At 35.8% G+C, this 18,732-nt stretch overlaps 1 protein-coding gene across 1 annotated transcript; it reads right to left on the reverse strand.

Moving 5' to 3' along the window:
* Window positions 1-7,687: 7,687 nt before the first annotated feature.
* LOC132104743 (homeobox protein MOX-2-like) lies at window positions 7,688-14,970 on the reverse strand. The gene is made up of 3 exons (XM_059510295.1): window positions 14,163-14,970; window positions 10,896-11,068; window positions 7,688-8,372 (listed from the first exon to the last, which is right to left on the reverse strand). The coding sequence occupies exons 1-3, from the start codon at window positions 14,650-14,652 to the stop codon at window positions 8,151-8,153; spliced, it is 885 nt and encodes a 294-aa protein (XP_059366278.1). The 5' UTR covers window positions 14,653-14,970; the 3' UTR covers window positions 7,688-8,150.
* Between the last annotated feature and the right edge of the window lie 3,762 nt (window positions 14,971-18,732).

The following is an 18,732-nucleotide window of genomic DNA, read 5'->3' on the forward strand; positions in this document are numbered from 1 at the left end:
CCTTTTAAAGGTTGGGCCACACCCGTTTCGGCGGGAAGTGGCAAGAAGGGCGCGAAGCGCCCTTATTGGTCTGATGTTGCATCAGCCCGCGCTCGATAGGCTGTGCAGTTGCCGCAGAACAAGCCAATGAGCGAACGAGCCGTCTCGCCTATGGCTGTGTACTGCTGCAAATGCGCTTTACAAAAATACAAAATTAAGGATAATTTTTTGCTTCAGTATTTCGTGAAAAGAGACTTTTCCCATAGCGTCTTAGCTAAGACGCAGTACGAGAGAGCTCTCGTAAGAGAACTGGCAGAACGTTAGATTAATGAACTAATAGGTAATAATTTTATGGTATCTCATGGGCAAATATATATATATAAAATAATTATATTAATAATAATATTTTAAGTGCATTTTTCTTATTTTATAAATGATCTGCCAATAGAGTAAGAAAAATATGGCAGTGGCTATTTACACTAAGTGGAATTAACATACTTAGCGATAGATCCTATTTACAGTAGGCTAAGTGCAAATAGCTCTAGATGCTATTTACAGAAAAAATGTACGGTGAAAATCGTGATTTATTCTATTTACCATGTAAAAGTAGCAGTTCTTTGCAACAGACTAAGATACATACTATACATACATACTAGATACATACTAGGCCCATCTGCACCTCAGTATTGTTATACATTGAGGGATGCAATAATAACAGATTGTAAATGATTATATTTATTACAATTATAAATAGTTGCATCATTATTAAACACTCGTAAGGCACTTTACTTCCACTTTTAGAACATTTTGTTTATTTTTATTGAAAATAAATTCTAATGTGACATGTGATGGGAAAAGTGAGAAGAATGAGCTCGGCAAAAACCAGACTCTAACACAATCAATCGCGCTACAAGCTAGTTTCCCTCATTTCAGGGTTAACATACTCAGAGTTTTCACTTAACCTCCTTTGTGAAATGGGCCCCAGGATTCCCCAACTATGCTTAATGCGAAAAAACAAACAAACAAACAAACAAAAAACACTTAACATGCCTCAGTGAACTATTACAGCGATATAAAATACCTCTGATCTCAGTATACATCTTAATGATGATTCAAACTATATATGAGCAAACAGATGAAACCAGAATACTGCACGTTAAACATTTCCCAGAAGAAAACACTTAACGTGGTTTATTGCTTCATTATAAATGACCAAATTCGGTTTCTAATTAATCAAATATACTACATACAGATAAGCAGATGAGTCCAGAGTATTAAAACAAACCACTAAGATCCACATAAGCCTCTTTCTCCCATAGAAAACCAAGCATGGTAAAGTTTATTTTAGGTTTGATATTCGCCGCATATTTACCCAGGCTGCTTTAGGGATCATCTGCAAATATGACTCACAGTATAAAACGAAGTCCAACAATTAATTGAATTTAATGTTTACAGGGAGAGGTATAGTAAATGCCTAGAGGGCAAACTGACTATATGTACTGTATACTGCCAATATCTCGCCTTAGACAATACTAACCCTAAGTATAGAAATATTTTTATTAGTACACAAATATTTGTAAGAAAAAAATTACAGCAGTTCAACAAAATGGGGCTTTTCATGTTCCAAATGTTGTAGTATGTTCCTAGTGACCAGACTGTACATACAGTAAATAAAGGGCATGTCTGGCGAATATCAAACCTAAAACTAACTTTATGGTGCTAGAAAAGCGATTATAAAGAAAATGCAGATGATTGTGTTCTTCTGACTTTATCTGCTTGTCTGTATATAGTTTGCATCATCAGTAAGGTGTATACTGAGATCTGGGATCTTGTTTATGTCACTCTATTAGTTCTTTGAGACACGTTAAGCATCGTTGGGAAATCCTGGAGTGTGAAGTCAGAGGGAAACCATAGTATTACAACTCAGCATCACACAAGCCATGATATAAAGTTAAGGAAACTAAGCAACCAAAAACAATATCCCCTGGTTTCATAGACAAGGCTTACGCCTAGTCCCAGACTAAAGTGTAAGTCTGAGCTGTTTCAACTGAAAGAAACTTGCACCGACTGATCTTATAATATATCAGTGCCTTTGTTTTGTCTCAGGATGCACACCAGTAACGTTTCTAGTAACGTTTCTTCTAAGGAATGTTAATAAAAAATTACTTAAATTTCCTAATTGAACAATGGCTTAATCCTAACTTCTACCACTGACTAACATCAAATGCAGATTATGCATTGGTATGGTAATCTACTGCTATTCCTACAGTTCCCGGATGTGCAATGATGGTTTTTCTAAAGAATTTGAACCACTGAATTAGTGAAAGAAAATTTTTAAAGTTAAATAAAATGGACTGAAAATTGTCTGGCGAATATTAAACCTCATGTTTTTAAATAGATTTAATATTTTGGAAGCGAACTCTTGAAGGTGTATATGAATTATTGATTTTTTTATTATGAAAATGTGTGTGAAATGTTTTGAACTGAAATATTGACAGCTTGAATAAACATCTATGTTAAATTTCAGCCCCTAAAAATGCAAGCCCTGAAATACAATACAATGCATAAAAGTGGAATCACTGTTAATGCTATGCATATTTTTTTCAGTTAGAGCAATAGCTTTTTGTTTGTTTGTTTGTTTGTTTGATTTTTCAAAGACATTTGTCATTATTTTACTTCCATTTAGAAGGTTCTGGACATAGTTTGCCTGGGTCTGTGTATCGCCATTTGGACAAACTTGAAAAGTCATTTACCCCTCAATACTGTACTGCAAACCTGCTGCCAAGGAACATTCTGGAGGTTGCTTTCTCCACTTCTAAAGATTAATGAGCACACTTTGCCACAAATACATGATGTAGTCCTCTCAAGATAAATCAATAACATTATGATAAACTGTCCTCTTGAATCCCAAACATTAAACACTCAGCTGGTGCCAAACATTAAACTAATGTGCTATCACTTCTCACTTGCAAGTCCTGGATTGTGGTCTCAAATGGAAAAAATGCATTTGTGGTGCACATGTTTGTGTTTTCAGTCAAAGGGAACTTGCTGCCAATTTTGTGCATTATGTAAGAACTGTTTTTAACGTGTGAAAAATATTAAATGAAATCAAATTAAATCAACATTTCTCCCTTAGTTTAGTCTAAGTGCATTTCTTATTAAATTTCAGATTATGACTCCTCACTTGGAGTTTTTCTTTATAAGCAGAAAAGTGTTAACTCTGCTGCATGATATTGCCTCTACCAAATCCATTTTCTTTGTAAGCACATATGCTTGTACAATGACAATTAAATGATTTATATTGAACAGATTATGCAGAATAAAGCAGTGAAATGATTACCCAAATCTGGATCATTTTGGCAACCCAGCGCTGGGTTGTTTTGACCCAGGATTAATTGGGTTAAAAGTTCAACACAGCATGCTTCAAAACTATACCAAAACTCTTATAACTATATAACTACTATAAACTATTGTTTAAAAATTACTATACTGGGTTAAAATTGTAAAAGTAACCCAAAATGGGCTGTAAATGAAAATTACTTTAACACACAGGATAACTCAATATTTGATGTTTTGAGGAACTGGTTAAATGTTTTTGTTGTGAAGAAACTGCATTGTGTGACAGAATGGATATGAATGCAGTGGAAGCAGCCTTTACACAGAATATTGCAATGGAAATAAAGTATGTTAACTTTTGCTAATTTTTTTATAAGGTATCTAACTTTTTAGTATTGGATTAAAAAACATAGTAATTAATAAATATGAAATTTGCAGATATTATTGTATATTTAATAGCAGTTATGGGGGGGAATGATTAAAGGAAAGGGAAAACATTACTTTTCTGTTATAAAGTATTTTCTTACTTGTATTCATAATTCCATAATAATTGGAGTTCTTCTCCATGCAGTCTGTTCTGAGGATCATACTCGTGACTTGTGGGTTTTAATGCTCCAGGTGTGGAGTCACATTTTACGTTGTTAGTTTCAGTTCCTGGCTAGATGTTCTGTAGTAAAAGTGACTGTTGTGCCAATAAATAAGATTCTAAATGGCTAAAACAGCTGTCAGTCATGGTCCCCTGCCAGTTTATTGGAGGGTTTGTTCTTTCCTGTATTTTGTCGTCCTATATCATCCAGCCATATTCTTAAGATTCAGAAGTTTCCTGAGCCCTCGCCGAAACCTGAGTATGTGATATTATGATTAAACCACATCATTGGATTGGTCTGAACTGCTATTATTAAATCTGTCTCAAAGTATAATCATCATAATTCAAGCAGGTTCAAACACATACAGTACAGTGGTATTAAAAAATGTGAAAGAACACAGAAAGCATTTGAATAGTTTTTGTAAAGGTGTGTAATTTCGAAGATATTCCCAACATAGCAAATACAGATGATTGTGTGCTTTTTATGTGCTTTTAATTCAAAGTTGTGTCTAATTACTTAAGTAAACATTAAGTAAACCATTCTAGATTTTTCACAGATGGCCTTTTTTAATGTGTCCCAGATGCATCATGACCTGGCCTTGACCCAAACGGTTTGCAGAAACTGACAAATTCAGAGCAGGCGTATTCATAGTCATTTTACTCACTTGACATGTCTTTCACTGACGCAGAGAGCTGCAGTCTCTATAAAAATGGTAATGTTTCATTACCTGCATAACCATTGCTTTTTTTCCTTGATGAAAGACAAAGAAAAGATTGGGCTTATTCAGCTTTCAGAAGGAAAATAACAACAGTCACGTGATATACGGGGTATACCTCAGTGAAAATCATCTATCGACACCTACAGTTGCGCTGAAAATTACCCTAAATCACTTTTTGGAAGGAGGCTGAGCAGACACTCAGGCCCTGTGTGGAAAACTCTTCAGTTGGCTGTGTTGTTCTTGGCATGGAATGAAGAAATGACAACATTACACTTCCTGCTAAAGGAAAGTCATTCCCTGTGGGGTCAAGGTAGACGGTTCATTCAGGATCAAAAAGCAGCATGGGCCAGAGGTACTCCAAAACAACTGTGTTTAATTTTTCCGAGAAAAATAAATGCAATGCACGCACTGGCTGTGAAATTTCTAGATGCTCAGGAGAACAATATAAAGCTACATAATTACTTGAATGCAAGGAAGAAATGGGATTATCTTGCACTCTGTGCAAATAAAACTGCACCCGGAGGGCACTGCTTCAAGACAATCGCTGTGGGCAACATTTGTATGTAACAACAAGAACTAAACTTTCTGAAATTAAAATGACAGTTCACGCAAAATTTCCTCCAAAAGGAAAATAATACAGGTTTGGAACAACATGAGGGTGAGTACATCTTTTTGGGTGAACTGTCCACCAAAAATGAAAATTCTGTCATCATTTAGAAAGAAAGAAAGAAAGATTTACTTTTTGGTAACCAACATTCTTCAAAATGTCTTCTTTTGTGTTCCACCGAAAAAAAGTGACATGAGGGGGGAGTAAATATTAAATGGACAGTTCACCCCAAATTAAAAACTCTGTTTTCATTTACTCACCCTGATGTCTTTTCAAAACTGTATTAATTTCTTCTTCTACTGTAAAGCACAAAATATATTTTGAATAATGTCCCTTTTTAAAATAAAATAAAAATTTACTTCACTTTCACACACACACACACACACACACACACACACACACACACACACACACACACACACACACACACACACACACACATATTTGTGCAAAGTGGGGACATCCCATAGGCGTAATGTTTTTTATACTGTACAAACTGTATATTCTATGGCCCTTCACCAAACCTACACCTAAACCTAACCCTCACAGGAAACTTTGTGTATTTTTACTTTCTCAAAAAAAACTAATTCTGTATGATTTATAAGCCTTTTGAAAAAAGGGGACATGGGTTATGTCCTCATAAGTCCACCTCTCCTTGTAATACCTGTGTCATACCCATGTCATTATACAGAGTTGTGTCCTGATATGTCACAAAAACACGCCCACACACACAGAAACAGTTGACTCTACAAAATATCTTCTTATGTTCCACAGAAGAAAGAAATCATACAAATTTGGAACAACAGAAGGGTGAGCAAATATTTTTGGGTGGACCATCCCTTTCTTTCCACAGTATTCAAAGTGGTCAGAGAGAAAGAAACATCACACCAACAGCAAATCAACACACGCGTACAAAAGTTACATTTGTTTGGAAAGACAACCAGAAAAAAAGGTCTTGCTCGTTTACCTGCGTGTGTGTCTGTGTTCAGCTTTGTTTGTGATCAGTGGTGTATTTTTCATACCCAATTCATGTTTGTCTTGATTTGTGTTTATTTGCTTGTGTTTTTATTGATTTGTCTGTTTGGGGCCGCTTCTGATGGGCCATATTCATCATGCATTGTTTAGACCAGGCTGTGATCAGTGCAGCTGGGTGCTTGGCAGTGTTTAAGGGGTCATAAATATATTTCCCCATTCATTTTGAAAGCCAAGAATTGTTTCCCCAAGGGATCGTTCTTTGTCTCACTTTGATCAGAATATATCATACACAAACATCTAAATCGGATGGCTAATCAAAAAAGTCTTCCACAGAGGGAAAATGCATGGCTGGCTTTGACCACAACTGAAAACAAATCCACTTAGCCTGGGTTTTGCCTATGTGTCGAGGGAACGGCTTAGCCACAAATCAAATGAGTCCAAACTTCTTCAGCTATCGAATCACCAGCTGCTCTCATATATGAGCAAAGACGTAAGTGCCAGTGCAGAATTTAGAATGTTCACTCACGTGATCTTCACAGAAACACCGAACCATAATATTAGTTCTTCAACATGGCTTTCCATAACATAAACAACACATAATCCTCTTCAACCTTTGGTAAGGTTTCCATTAAAACTTTATTTATATATTTTTGTAAACTTTTATTGGGCAGGTTTGTCATGAAAAAAAAGCTGAAATTGAAATATCTAAGATTTGTTTATTTATAAGGTAAATAAAAGATGTGAACTATATTGTAAACTTGAACAGAAACAAAAAACTAAAAAAATATGCCATAGTGTCGCATTTATAAATATGAACACTCCCTTACAAACGTTTGGGGTCACTAAGATTTATTTATTTTTATTTATTTATTTATTTATTTATTATTGTTTTTGTTTTATTTTTTTAAATATAAATGCATACCTTTTTTCACTAATAATTAATTCAATTTATACCAAAAGTGACAGTAAAGACTTTTATAATGTTAGAAACGATACTGAAAATTCAGCTTTGCCATTACAGGAATAAATTACATTTTAAAATATATTAAGAATGGAAAACAGTTAATAATATATCATCATATAACTGTCTTTACTGTATTTTTGATCAAATAAAAAAGAGATTTCTTCAAAAATATTTGCAAAAATCTTACCAACGTTTTTGAAGTGTAGTGTAAAGTTTTTTAATCACTCCTCCTGTGATCATGGAACATTATTTCCAGTCCTTAAATACACAAGCCTTTGGCAAGGCAAGTGAAAAGATACCCATATGTTAGATTTGTATTTTATTATCCTTCTAAATTAAATGTTCATCAATATGCCAAGTAATTTCCAATCTGCTTCAATCCAAAGTACCAAAATTTCATAAAAATAAACAACAACAAAATGTCAGTCTAAAACTATTGTTTCATTATAATTTTTCAATTAATCTAAAAATAGGCTGCAATTAATGGCATCCTTTGTTTCTTAAAAAAAAAAAGACTAGGATAATCCTCATTCTGTGCTGTCACAGATTATGTCGTTGTGATTTTAATTAATGGTATTGTTATCTATGGTAAATCCGTGTCTAAATACAGTAGCAAACCGTTAGAGCAAAAATTAAAACAGTGCAAAGATCCTCTCAAAGGCACTCATGTGGAATGTTTACAACATTCAAACTTACATTTATTTACAATGTTAAAATCGGTTGAAATGCATATAGTCTCTTCAAAAATGTGGCCACTTTTAAACCCTTTTGACTATTATTTAGACTACTCTTCAAAGTTCGGTGCCACTGGGGGCTGAGCTCTGGTTTGCGACCCTGTTTGTTTCACAGTCCAAGAGTTAACCCTAACCACTCAGAATGAAATAACAAAAAGCGGCCCAGTACTAGTTGTTAAAAGCCTTCGGAGTACCAACATAGTTGATTCCTGAGGAAATAGGCAGAATGTGACCGGATGGAGTGTGGGCATCATAAATGCGCGTGCTCAGAGCTCTGGTCGCTGTCGTGACTGTCGTCCTCATTGCTGGGTGAACCGATGGGATGCTGTAGTCCAACCATGGGGGAGAACTCAGAAGGCAAGAGAGTGCCTTTCTTCACATTCACCAGTTCTTTCTCCCGCGCAGCGGCTCCCTGCTGACCTCCCTTCACTCGCTTCCACTTCATCCGTCTGTTCTGGAACCACACCTTTACCTGCAGGCAAGAGAAATACTTTTAAAGTACTCATATAAAGTATATAGAAAGCAAACGGTATGGATAATTTAATTTCAAATTTAAATTCAAGGTTATTTTTATTAGTTTATATATCTAGATTCTGAAATTCTACTTGTAAGAATAATTGTGAACAAATAAATGTTTTATACCATATTTCATTCAATTAAAAAACAAATGAATAAATAAGTGTTGTTTGCTTATTAGGAGAAATTTTTTTGGCAAAGCTATTATACAGTAGTCAATTACAATGTTTATGGGACATTATTGGTGTCTTAGCAACACAGGCGTGCAAGATCTGCTTCAGGGTAACTCAATGCCACTTTGTGGGAACGTGTGTTAGGGTGTGTGTTATGGCACTTTCCAAAAAGAGTTGTTTTGGCATGCAGACCCCCACTCTGAATCTACCATCATGCCCTCTGTATCACAACCCCTTTCAAACTGCACACGTGTATCAGATTGTATAAGCAACAGATTTAAAACTTCTACCAACACAGCACTCAGATCCCACACGCATTGACCACATACATAAGCCAACTAAAACACCTCATTTCATATGTTTTGTGGGTCCTTCCTATCTTCTTTTAATCTATAAAGCAACTGTGGATCTGGTGGACTTTTTCTTCTGGAGCAGATTGCTGGTAAGTTTGGTGGATCAGCAATATGATTGGCCCATTGGTTCTCTAGGCTATTTCCACCTGGTCAGTTATGTGCTGATGCAAAACTCCTGGTCGCACATTGGCCCAAGTTCCAGGTCCTGACTTGACACTTTGCTCTGTATTCGTGTCTCCGCTGGGATGATCAAGCTGCTGCCCAAACGGGTCGATCAGATCTGCACCAAGTGGCGGCGCCTCTCCCCCCACCTCTGGCTTGACAGGGGGATTATTTCAGGCTGAGAGAGTTATTTTAGGAAGCGCAGCGCAGGTATTTCAGAATGAGCTCTGAAATAAGTTGGCAGATTACCTTACATGACAAAAACATTTAGATGAAGTGTGATAATTTTTTTGCAATTATTTGGATTCATAACTACAGGATTTTATGTATCTGTGCATATTTCCCATTTCATTTATGTTATTTTCAAAACAGTAAGCATTTGTATACATATACAAAGTGTATGTGTGTGTGTGTGTGTGTGTGTGTATAAATATAAATATAAATAATACAGTGAAGGTGCACAGAAAGGGTTGATTTTCAGGCTTTGTTGTTTAAGGTCTGAGATCAACCCACGTCCACAGATTTATTGGATCTGTGCTGGGAGTTATTGGATTGGAAGCAATTGTGTGGAGGAGTAGCAAGGAGAAAGGGAAACAAAGCACAAAAATGCAAATCCTAAGTGGGTTGCATATACAGTAAAGCTTCTTTTTAGGTCAAGACTCAGCTGGAATGAATCAAAACTCTGGAATGGCTGTGTGGGATCGATCTATCTATCTATCTATCTATCTATCTATCTATCTATCTATCTATCTATCTATCTATCTATCTTTCTATCTATCTATCTATCTATCTATCTATCTATCTATCTATCTATCTATCTATCTATCTATCTATCTATCTATCTTTCTGTCTGTCTGTCTGTCTGTCTGTCTGTCTGTCTGTCTGTCTATCTACAGAACTTTTGTGACAAAGTGCCTCACCAACAGTGCATGTCTATGGGGCAAGTTGTCACAATGAAGTCTGCCATGAAACAGCTACTATTGTAAAATAGTAATAAAGTGTGAACAGTAAATTTATGAAATTGAAAAATGGCAAATTCTGATATTAATAAAATCAGCAGAAATTGCAATTAATACATTTCTTTCAATTTTTTTTTAAAAATAAAAATAAAAAAATACTCTAAATTTTATATAGCAACTGCGGTACTATACACCTCTGTTGCAACGAGCCCTAGTTTCCTAGTCTTATCTAATAAAAGTCATTCAAAAATGTTCTTCAATTCAAAGAGACCTATAGTATATACAGCACATAAAAAGTGTGTTCACACACATAAATAAAATATGAAGTATTTTGGAACCTGAGATTTAACATCATGGCTACAACTGACAGATTATCAGACTTCACTGTCATTATTCACATGATTCAATATGCATTTTTATTTACTGATTTTACTTATTTTTATTTTTATGTACTAGCAGTCCCTCCCTCAAGCCTAACAAATAGACTGGACCCCTCAACACAGAGCCCTGTGTAAAACACGTCACTCATTTTTAATGTTACATTTTTTTTCTAGTGAGCAGATACTGAAATATTTGGAGATTTATATCAATAAATGAGGTTTTTGTTATTTGTTGAACCCTACTAATATTAAATATTGCGTTTATCACTTTATACGACTTAATCACTTTTAGTGAAGTCAGCCTTTGCAAACCCTCACTTTTTTTTCTTTTTTTTTTTTTTTTTTTTTTTTTTTTTTTTTACAAGTCAAGCAAAGAAATATTTTCAAAGCCAATGGAAGTGCCAGTGCTATGTCTGTTGGTAACATGAAAACAGGCTCAGCATTGAACGTACTTGTCTCTCTGTGAGGTCAAGGTTGACAGCGATTTCGTAACGTCTAAGCCTTGTCAGATAGTTGTGGTGAGCAAATTCTGATTCCAGTTCTCGAATCTGTTCCTTGGTGAAGGCTGTGCGCTCCTTCCTAGGTTTACTGCTCGCGTCTGACTTATAGCTCCCATCCTGGGAATCTGAAATGAAAAACAGATCACTTTCCAGCCGCTGTAAATGCTCAGAAAAAGAGAGAAAGAAAAAAAAACATTAAGGGAAAGCAAGGGGGTGAAAAAATAAGATGGTGTGATAAACTGCAGGGCTCTGAAATAAAATAAACGAACAAAAATAAAAATGAAAGTGGAACAATTTGGCCTGCCAATCACCTTTTATTATGGCGATATGGCTCTGGTGTTTTAAGCAGGCGGAGAAGGGCCAAAGAACGGAGCACATGCTCTCAAATCTGGCCTGAATCAACAGGGCTTCGTTCACACTCTTCAACAATCAGATCCTTTTACTCTTCATTTTCCATACAAGTCTCCTTTAGCAAAAAACATGAAGCTTTCCCAAGAAACATTTCTGATTGGTCCAAAAATGATCAAATTGAACCTTAGCTGTATGTGTGTTGATTGAGGCTTGTTATAAAATATATAATAGTTAGAGTAATATATGAAGTTATTGTGCATCTATATTATTGATGTAAAATTAATCTGCATGAATAGGAATATATAGGTAAAAAAAAGTTTAATCTCATCATGTATTAGTTCATTTATTACTTTAAATACTACAGTTAAAAATAAACATTAACTTTGGTACTGACTAGCTTCTTTAAATGAACATTGAAACTGAATAGATTATGAGCAAAATATGTACATTTCAGGGCAAAAAATTTATTGTAATTTTTTTTTATTAATAATATGTTTTGTTTTTTTTGCCATGTTAGAATAGCAATTGGCTAAAGCAAACTAAATAGATAGTTTTCTTTAATGATAACAAATCACAGGTCACAACAGTGTATATGTGAACAGCAACCAATAACAGTTTTAACATTATTACACCGTTCCTTATAATTTTATGTACATTTTCTTTTAATATTTCTAATCTAAACTACTGTGAGTTTGAATTTCACATACAGCCCTTTTCTTTTCTACCCAACTAATTTTCAAATCTCAAAATGGTTCCTTTTTTATAATGTGACAAGCAGCGTAATGAAAACATCTTTTCTCAGATCATCAAATCTTTGAAGGAAAATAATATGTTTTCAATGAATATCCTTTGGCTTGCCATTCAGGGACGGGTGTGATTTAGATGTTGAATTTTTGGCTCCTTTGAAACCGGCATAAAAATACAACTGCTCTAGAAATCCAAGGTTTTTACAGAACACAAGATTATGAGCTTTGAAACTCATAATTTATATCTACGACACTTTTCAAAATAATCTTTAATCTGTTCAGCCTATAACTGCAATATCTCGTTATGTGACACGGCTATAAATGGAAACCACACTGGCTTTGATAACTGCCAACAGACTGCAGGAAACTGGATTTGGTATAAAGGCAAAGCAAGTGCCAACAGGAGCCTTCTGGAAATTTCTACCACCATTGGGTCTATTCATCAGTATGCCATCATGCCAGAAATTACAGGCATCTGGCTAAAAAGCCAGAGCATTTAGACCCCCTTCATGGTATGACTAAGCAAACAGAAAAAAATATATAACCTGGGTATTTCAGTTCAATCTACTGTAAAGGTGGAGAAAAAAAAGTGAACTCATCTTTTTAAAAACAGCAGTGACTTTTTTTTCCTGAAGACATTTTCTCTCTTCACAATTCCACTTTATACAGCAAGATCTGTTTGTTTGTGGAAAACAATACAGTTACATTTTCTGTGCAAATTTTAAATACTGTATGTCAGTGTCAAACCACTTAGATCACTAGGTGTGACATTTTCTATTGTTCTTGAAATATAAGGGTCACGTTTGATATAACAATTCTCCAGCTGCAGCTTTAACTGTTTTCCCCAGCCGTCAATAGTGTGTATGTGTTTGGGGGTATCAAAAGCGCAGCTGCGGGCAGTGTGAGCATTTAACGGCGGATTTCACCTGTGGTCTATTAAAGACCTGAGGGTAAATGCCAGAGTGACTTACACCTCTGAGACTGACGAGAGAAAGAAACAGGGCAGCCCGACAGCATCAGGCCCTGCCAGTAAAACACTACTGTGCCGTGTCTAGCCCATTCAGGATTTTAGTCCTACTTTTTGTTTAATGAACCTTAAATTTGTTCTCATATCAGGAAGCATTGTCAACCTGCTTTTGAACATATTTATAGCCACTGCTCAGTTTGATTTATTTGTAAAGTTTGCACATTCCTCTATACGGTTCATGGACAGATTAGAGTGATTTGTGTCTGTGTGGATTTGATCTAAACATTGTAAAGATTATTGACACTCTTTTGCTTACATCTTTTTTAGCAGAGGACAGTTGTATTAAATTAAGTAGTATGTAGTTAAATACACACTGAAAAAAAAAAAAAAAAAAAAACGCGGTAGGATTTTCTTTTCCACTCAGAAACTGCAAATAAATTTCACAGTTTACAAAGAAATAACAAGTAACACATTGAATTAAATGTGAAACTTTGAAGTAGAAAAACTGAAATAACTTCAGATTTGTTTTAATACAGTGCAGCAGAAATAAAATAAAATAGAATAAAAATCAAATAAAATCCAATTAGTACATATGAACCATTTTTGTTTAAATTGTCTTGATATGGACTAAACTTCATAAAAATCTTAATTGCTATTTGTAATTAAAATGTTAAAATAAAGTTTAATTCTTTGATAATTATTCCTATTTTAAATCATTTTATGTCCAGATTTAAAGGTACATTGATTATTGAATTCTTACTGAATATTGCACAATAAACTATTAAAATAAAACTAAAACATATATTAAACATATAATTTGGTGTATGGATGAATTTTACCTTAATATTTATTCAAATATATGATCACAATTAAACTCCAAATCTCAGTTCTGAGTCCAAATAGACAATACAACAAATATTATAAAAAAACATTCATTTTTGATTGATAAAAGTCTTTTACTTGTGCTATTATGAATAAATCTGATGAGAAATAAAAAAGAAAATATTCAGTTCTCGAGTCATGGAAAACACTTGAATTATTCATACTGTAATAATCACAATAAATAATCAACTATTCAAAGTTCAAAATCAAATACACACTGCCTTTTTTACTGAATGCATATTAACATGGAAGAAAATGTTTTGAGTCACATACCTGAACTGTCACTCTTTCCTTTGCTATTCCGTCGCTCCGGCTCAACAGGTGACATGGTCTGTCTCCCGTATTCTCCAGACACACACGACACCCCAGAAGGGTCACTTCCAGAGAGTGTTGGGTTACCCTCGCACAGGCCCTGCGAACCTGTTCCTCCTGCACTGCGCAGTTCTGGAGCCGCGGCATGAGGGTGCGGCAGGCAGAGGCCGTGGTGCTCACTGTCGATCGATGGCATCTGCGGCACGTGCCAGGAAGGCTGATGCTGCGAGTGGTGTAGATGCTGTGGAGCGGGATGAACTCTGACATGAGGTCCTCCGAAGCCACTCTCCTCCCCTGTGTAGCCGCAGGGCGGCGAGGGTCCCGGGAGGTCGGGGTAGGAGATGTGGTCAGAGCGACCATGCAGGGCCAGGGAGGACTGGTTGAATGCTGGGTGCAGGGCTTGGGACGGGGCATGCGGGCTCCGAAGGCATCCAAACAGAGAGTGATCCATGTCTCTTTAGTATCTACAAATCCACTTAACTCCGCGAACAGGAAACCAGGGAAGCCCCCAAAACACACAGCCTCACACCCGTGCTCACTGTAGTCCAGGAGTCAACGGCGAAAGGAAGAGGGAGCGGGCAGCGATGAAAGGCAAGGCCTCCGGTAATCCTGAGCATGCACCCCCGTTGCCAGGCCGAAAAAGAGGGTAAACACACACAGCCTGCAAGAGGAAGCTCGGGTGTCAGACGGGAGAGAGAGAGAGAGAAAGAGAGGGAAAGAGCCGCCTGGGCCCGACTGGATACAGCGCTTCTAGAGAAGTGGAGTTGGAGCGAGGAAACGAGGGAGGGGGGTTGAACGGAGGTGCTGGAGGAATGGATGTTATATATAGGGCGTAACATGAGAGGGAGGTTGGGTCGCAGGCTCCTCGCTACTGACCACATGCATACAATCTTCTTCCAGAACGGCAAGGTTCAATAAATCTGAGGCCAGCCAACTAGTTCTGGGCTCGTGAAAACTGGGGTACGATATTTTAGATCTGGGCTATCCGATCCCACAGACACTTTTTCTAAGAAATTAGTTGCATTAGCAGCCAGAAAGTGAGTGTGTAATGGATCGAAGGGGTTATGGGGGTCTTAGGGGTCTTAGGGGTGGGACGGGGAACGAGTGAGGGGTTATGGGGATCTATCCGGTGTCTATCTGTCTGCACAAAATCATCTACATTATCAGCATCATCTTGTAAAGTTATGGAATTCATTTGGAGTGTGGATAGGATCATTTTACAATAAAATGTCAGCACAAAAGCATATACAACAATATTTGACAGAACTGCTTAACTGCATGAGACAGAATAAGTTTGCATTGCTAAAAATGGCTTATATTTTAGATAAAATCTGTTAAAAGGACAATCATAAAAAGTGCAGTTGTATTTTGAATTAAATTCAATACAGACAGTCTGTCTACCCTGCAATATTACAGAAATATGTAACTAGTCCAAATGGCAAAGTGGACTTGCTGTTTCAGACATATAAAACGATGAGTGGATTTCTATAAAAGTAGACAGTGTTGCTGGTCACTTGCATAAAAAAATAAATAAATCCTTGAGAACACAGACGCTGTTCATTCTCATGTGTATTTCTCAGATGGAAAGCCATATTTCTCTCCCAGAATGCTCAGTGAAACCGAAAACTTGAAAGAGCATTTTTGCTCACAAATGTGTTTGGTTTTGAGCAAAGCATGAAAACTCATTAAATGACCTAAGCTGACAGTACAGGAAAAGTACATACATATATATATATATATATATATATATATAATGAACATGTTACAGAAAACAACAACAACTTTATTCACTTTTATTCAGTTTTCATACTGCAAAAATTCAGAACAATCAAATGAGTGTTATTGGTTGGAGGAGTAATTCATCCAACCCCCCCCCCCCCCCATGTTTTAATTTAACTTTATAGATTTCAACCACAATTAATTAACAACTCACAGCAATGCAGAGATCATAAAGGAACTCATTTCTTATGTAGTGGAAACTTGCTGAAGAAAGTGTTACTCATGAATGCACTGTAATTACAAAAATGCTGGCAAAGCAGAAAAAAAAAATTAATCTCCTTTCAATGTCTATTAAAGCTATTAAAATATAGTCTTGTGGCAAGTTCATTTTTTATCATTTCAGAATATTGTTTTGCAACTCTTCTCTATGATTAATTAGCTGTACATTTCATTAAAAATAAAAGGCATTGGAATTCTTTAGTGGATGAAAATAATACTTTTATCCCAGTTTTATTGAACCCAGTACTCACTTGGACTGGTAATTTAACACTTTTATGACTGGTGCAGCTCAGCTGGTCTAAAAATATAATAATAATACATAAAATCAAAAGTAGTTGTAGACTTTCCACACAGCAGTATTAGCTTGAAAAGGCAACAGTATTTTACACAACACAGACATTACCAGTTCTATTTTCAACCCAAACTTTGCGATTCCATAACTTATTCCTCTGTAGTTCAGAAATATTTACTGCTGTCAATCTTGTCCACACGTCCTTTACATTTAGCACTACCTCTAAATTTAGATAACTGTGGCAAACCGAACACGCACATGAGCCTGAACCCAGTGAGGAAATTGGGTTCATTTTGAGGTGAAATGACTTTAGCAGACCACCAAAATCCGATGTGGGTGTTGCCGCTCGGCTCAGAGCGACTGCTATGTCCAGTGGTCCTGTATCAAGCTTCAAAAGAAAATATAGTGTTTATTTAACAAATTAGGCCAATTAGTCGTTATGTAAAGTAATCTCCGAGAATGGCCCCTGGGTCTGTATTAATGTTCATATGGTTTCGGTTTTGCCTCAGACCCTGCGCCCCGAGGCCTCTGAGCAGTTATGTGAGTCTCCTGTCTTTCGTTCCTCGTTCTCTCCCTCGCTGCAGGTCCAAGGCCTATAATAGCTAACTGCTAATTTGACAGTTCCCTGGGGAGATGGGATTTTCTGCAGGTGAGTCCTCTCACCTGGTGGTCAATTGTTGAATGTGTGTGTGACACAAGGGTGAGCTTGTCTGACAGGCTAATGCTTATTAGAGTTTGCTGGATTTTGAAGAGGCCTCTCCAGTCTGTCGGAGTCAATCAGACATGTATGAGAGTAAAACCAGACAGATGGTTGTTAAGTCAGAGTGGCAATGCTTTCTGGGATTTTATTTTTGTTGTTTTGAAAGCAAACTGGAAGTCTGAGTGATAATAATTTAGTGATTCGCTGTTTCATATAGTCATTTGTACGGTAGTCTTTAAGATTGCATCAGTTTGTCATTCTATACATTATAATTTTTGTGTCACTCTGTTTGGTGCGTTTTTAAAACACATTCTATTTTTAAAAGGCCTCGTGACGTTCATTAGCTGAGTGGAAAAGTAGCTCAGAGATGAAACTAACTCTGGTATCTGTTAATGCCAGACCTCAGACAGACATTTCCAATAGGACACTTTAAGTGGCTTTAGTGTAATGTGCGCTGCTTTGTAATGAGAGGATGAAAGGAGTCGAAGGAGGAGGAAGTGATGCGTTTCATATTAACACATAAAGACTGAGAAACTATAGATTCTTCAGAAATCCCTGCTATGCTTGAGTCACTTTATGAGAAACTGTGTAGCAACTATACTGCTATTAAAAAATATATTTTCTTTTTGTGTATGATCCACCAAAATCCATTCTTAAAAACTTATTGTTAACACTGATATTATTTTTAGACATTGTATATATATTGTTTGTGTGTATATAAAATAATTTAATGTCTAAAATTAATGCTATTATAAGGTAGCGCTAAATCTTTAAATATTATTCAAACCCTCCAATCACAAATGCTAAATGGAGAAATTGGCAAAAATAAATAAATTAATTAATTAATCGCAAAAGAAAAAAAATCTTTAAATATTCACAGATATCAAATACGTATGCAACTGAGAATTATTTTTAAATGTTCATTTGAAATTAACATGATAAAATCATGTTATAATGATTTTTAAAAATCCCATTAATAGGACACATTAACAAAATGTAAATTTCAGTTATATTTTATGTGTATTTACATGACAGAAATTGTGACTTTATTTTATAACAGAAGGAATCATCTCTCAGAGGGTGCATACACTTAAATACCGTTGAATCTAGTGTTAACTTAAAAAATGAAGTTGAAATTAAAACAATTTCATAATTTAATGAAAAAACAAATGTTGGCATTACCTATTGATGACATAATGCTTTTTTTTTTTACATTACCATCTAATAATTTATTAACCAACCCATTTATTAAATAATTGGTTTACACTTTAGTTACCGAACTTCTTACTGAAGCATTTGCAATGGCCACTGTGCTACGATAATCACAATCTTAAATTAAAATGAAACATGAAAGAAAAAAATAACTTTAATGAAAAATATATATATATATCCAATCAGAGTTGATCTGAAACTCACTGTGTTTTAAAGAGCCTGAAACGCACATAACAGCTGAGGGTATATGTTTCCTTAGCCAGACTATCTGATTGAGTCTGTAGAGTCAATGGGTCTGCGCTCATGACACGAGCTGAGACTAATGCATT

The sequence above is a fragment of the Carassius carassius genome, chromosome 25 (genome assembly GCF_963082965.1).
Source record: "Carassius carassius chromosome 25, fCarCar2.1, whole genome shotgun sequence".
Classification (NCBI taxonomy): Eukaryota; Metazoa; Chordata; class Actinopteri; order Cypriniformes; family Cyprinidae; genus Carassius; species Carassius carassius.

Coding starts and splice junctions, on each gene's coding strand:
- LOC132104743 (XM_059510295.1), bottom strand. CDS start 14,652: ATGGATCACTCTCTGTTTGGATGCCTTCGGAGCCCGCATGCCCCGTCC. Junction 11,069..14,162: donor AGGAAAGAGTGACAGTTCAG/GTATGTGACTCA, acceptor TTTTCATTTCAG/ATTCCCAGGATGGGAGCTAT. Junction 8,373..10,895: donor TTGACCTCACAGAGAGACAA/GTACGTTCAATG, acceptor TCTTGCCTGCAG/GTAAAGGTGTGGTTCCAGAA.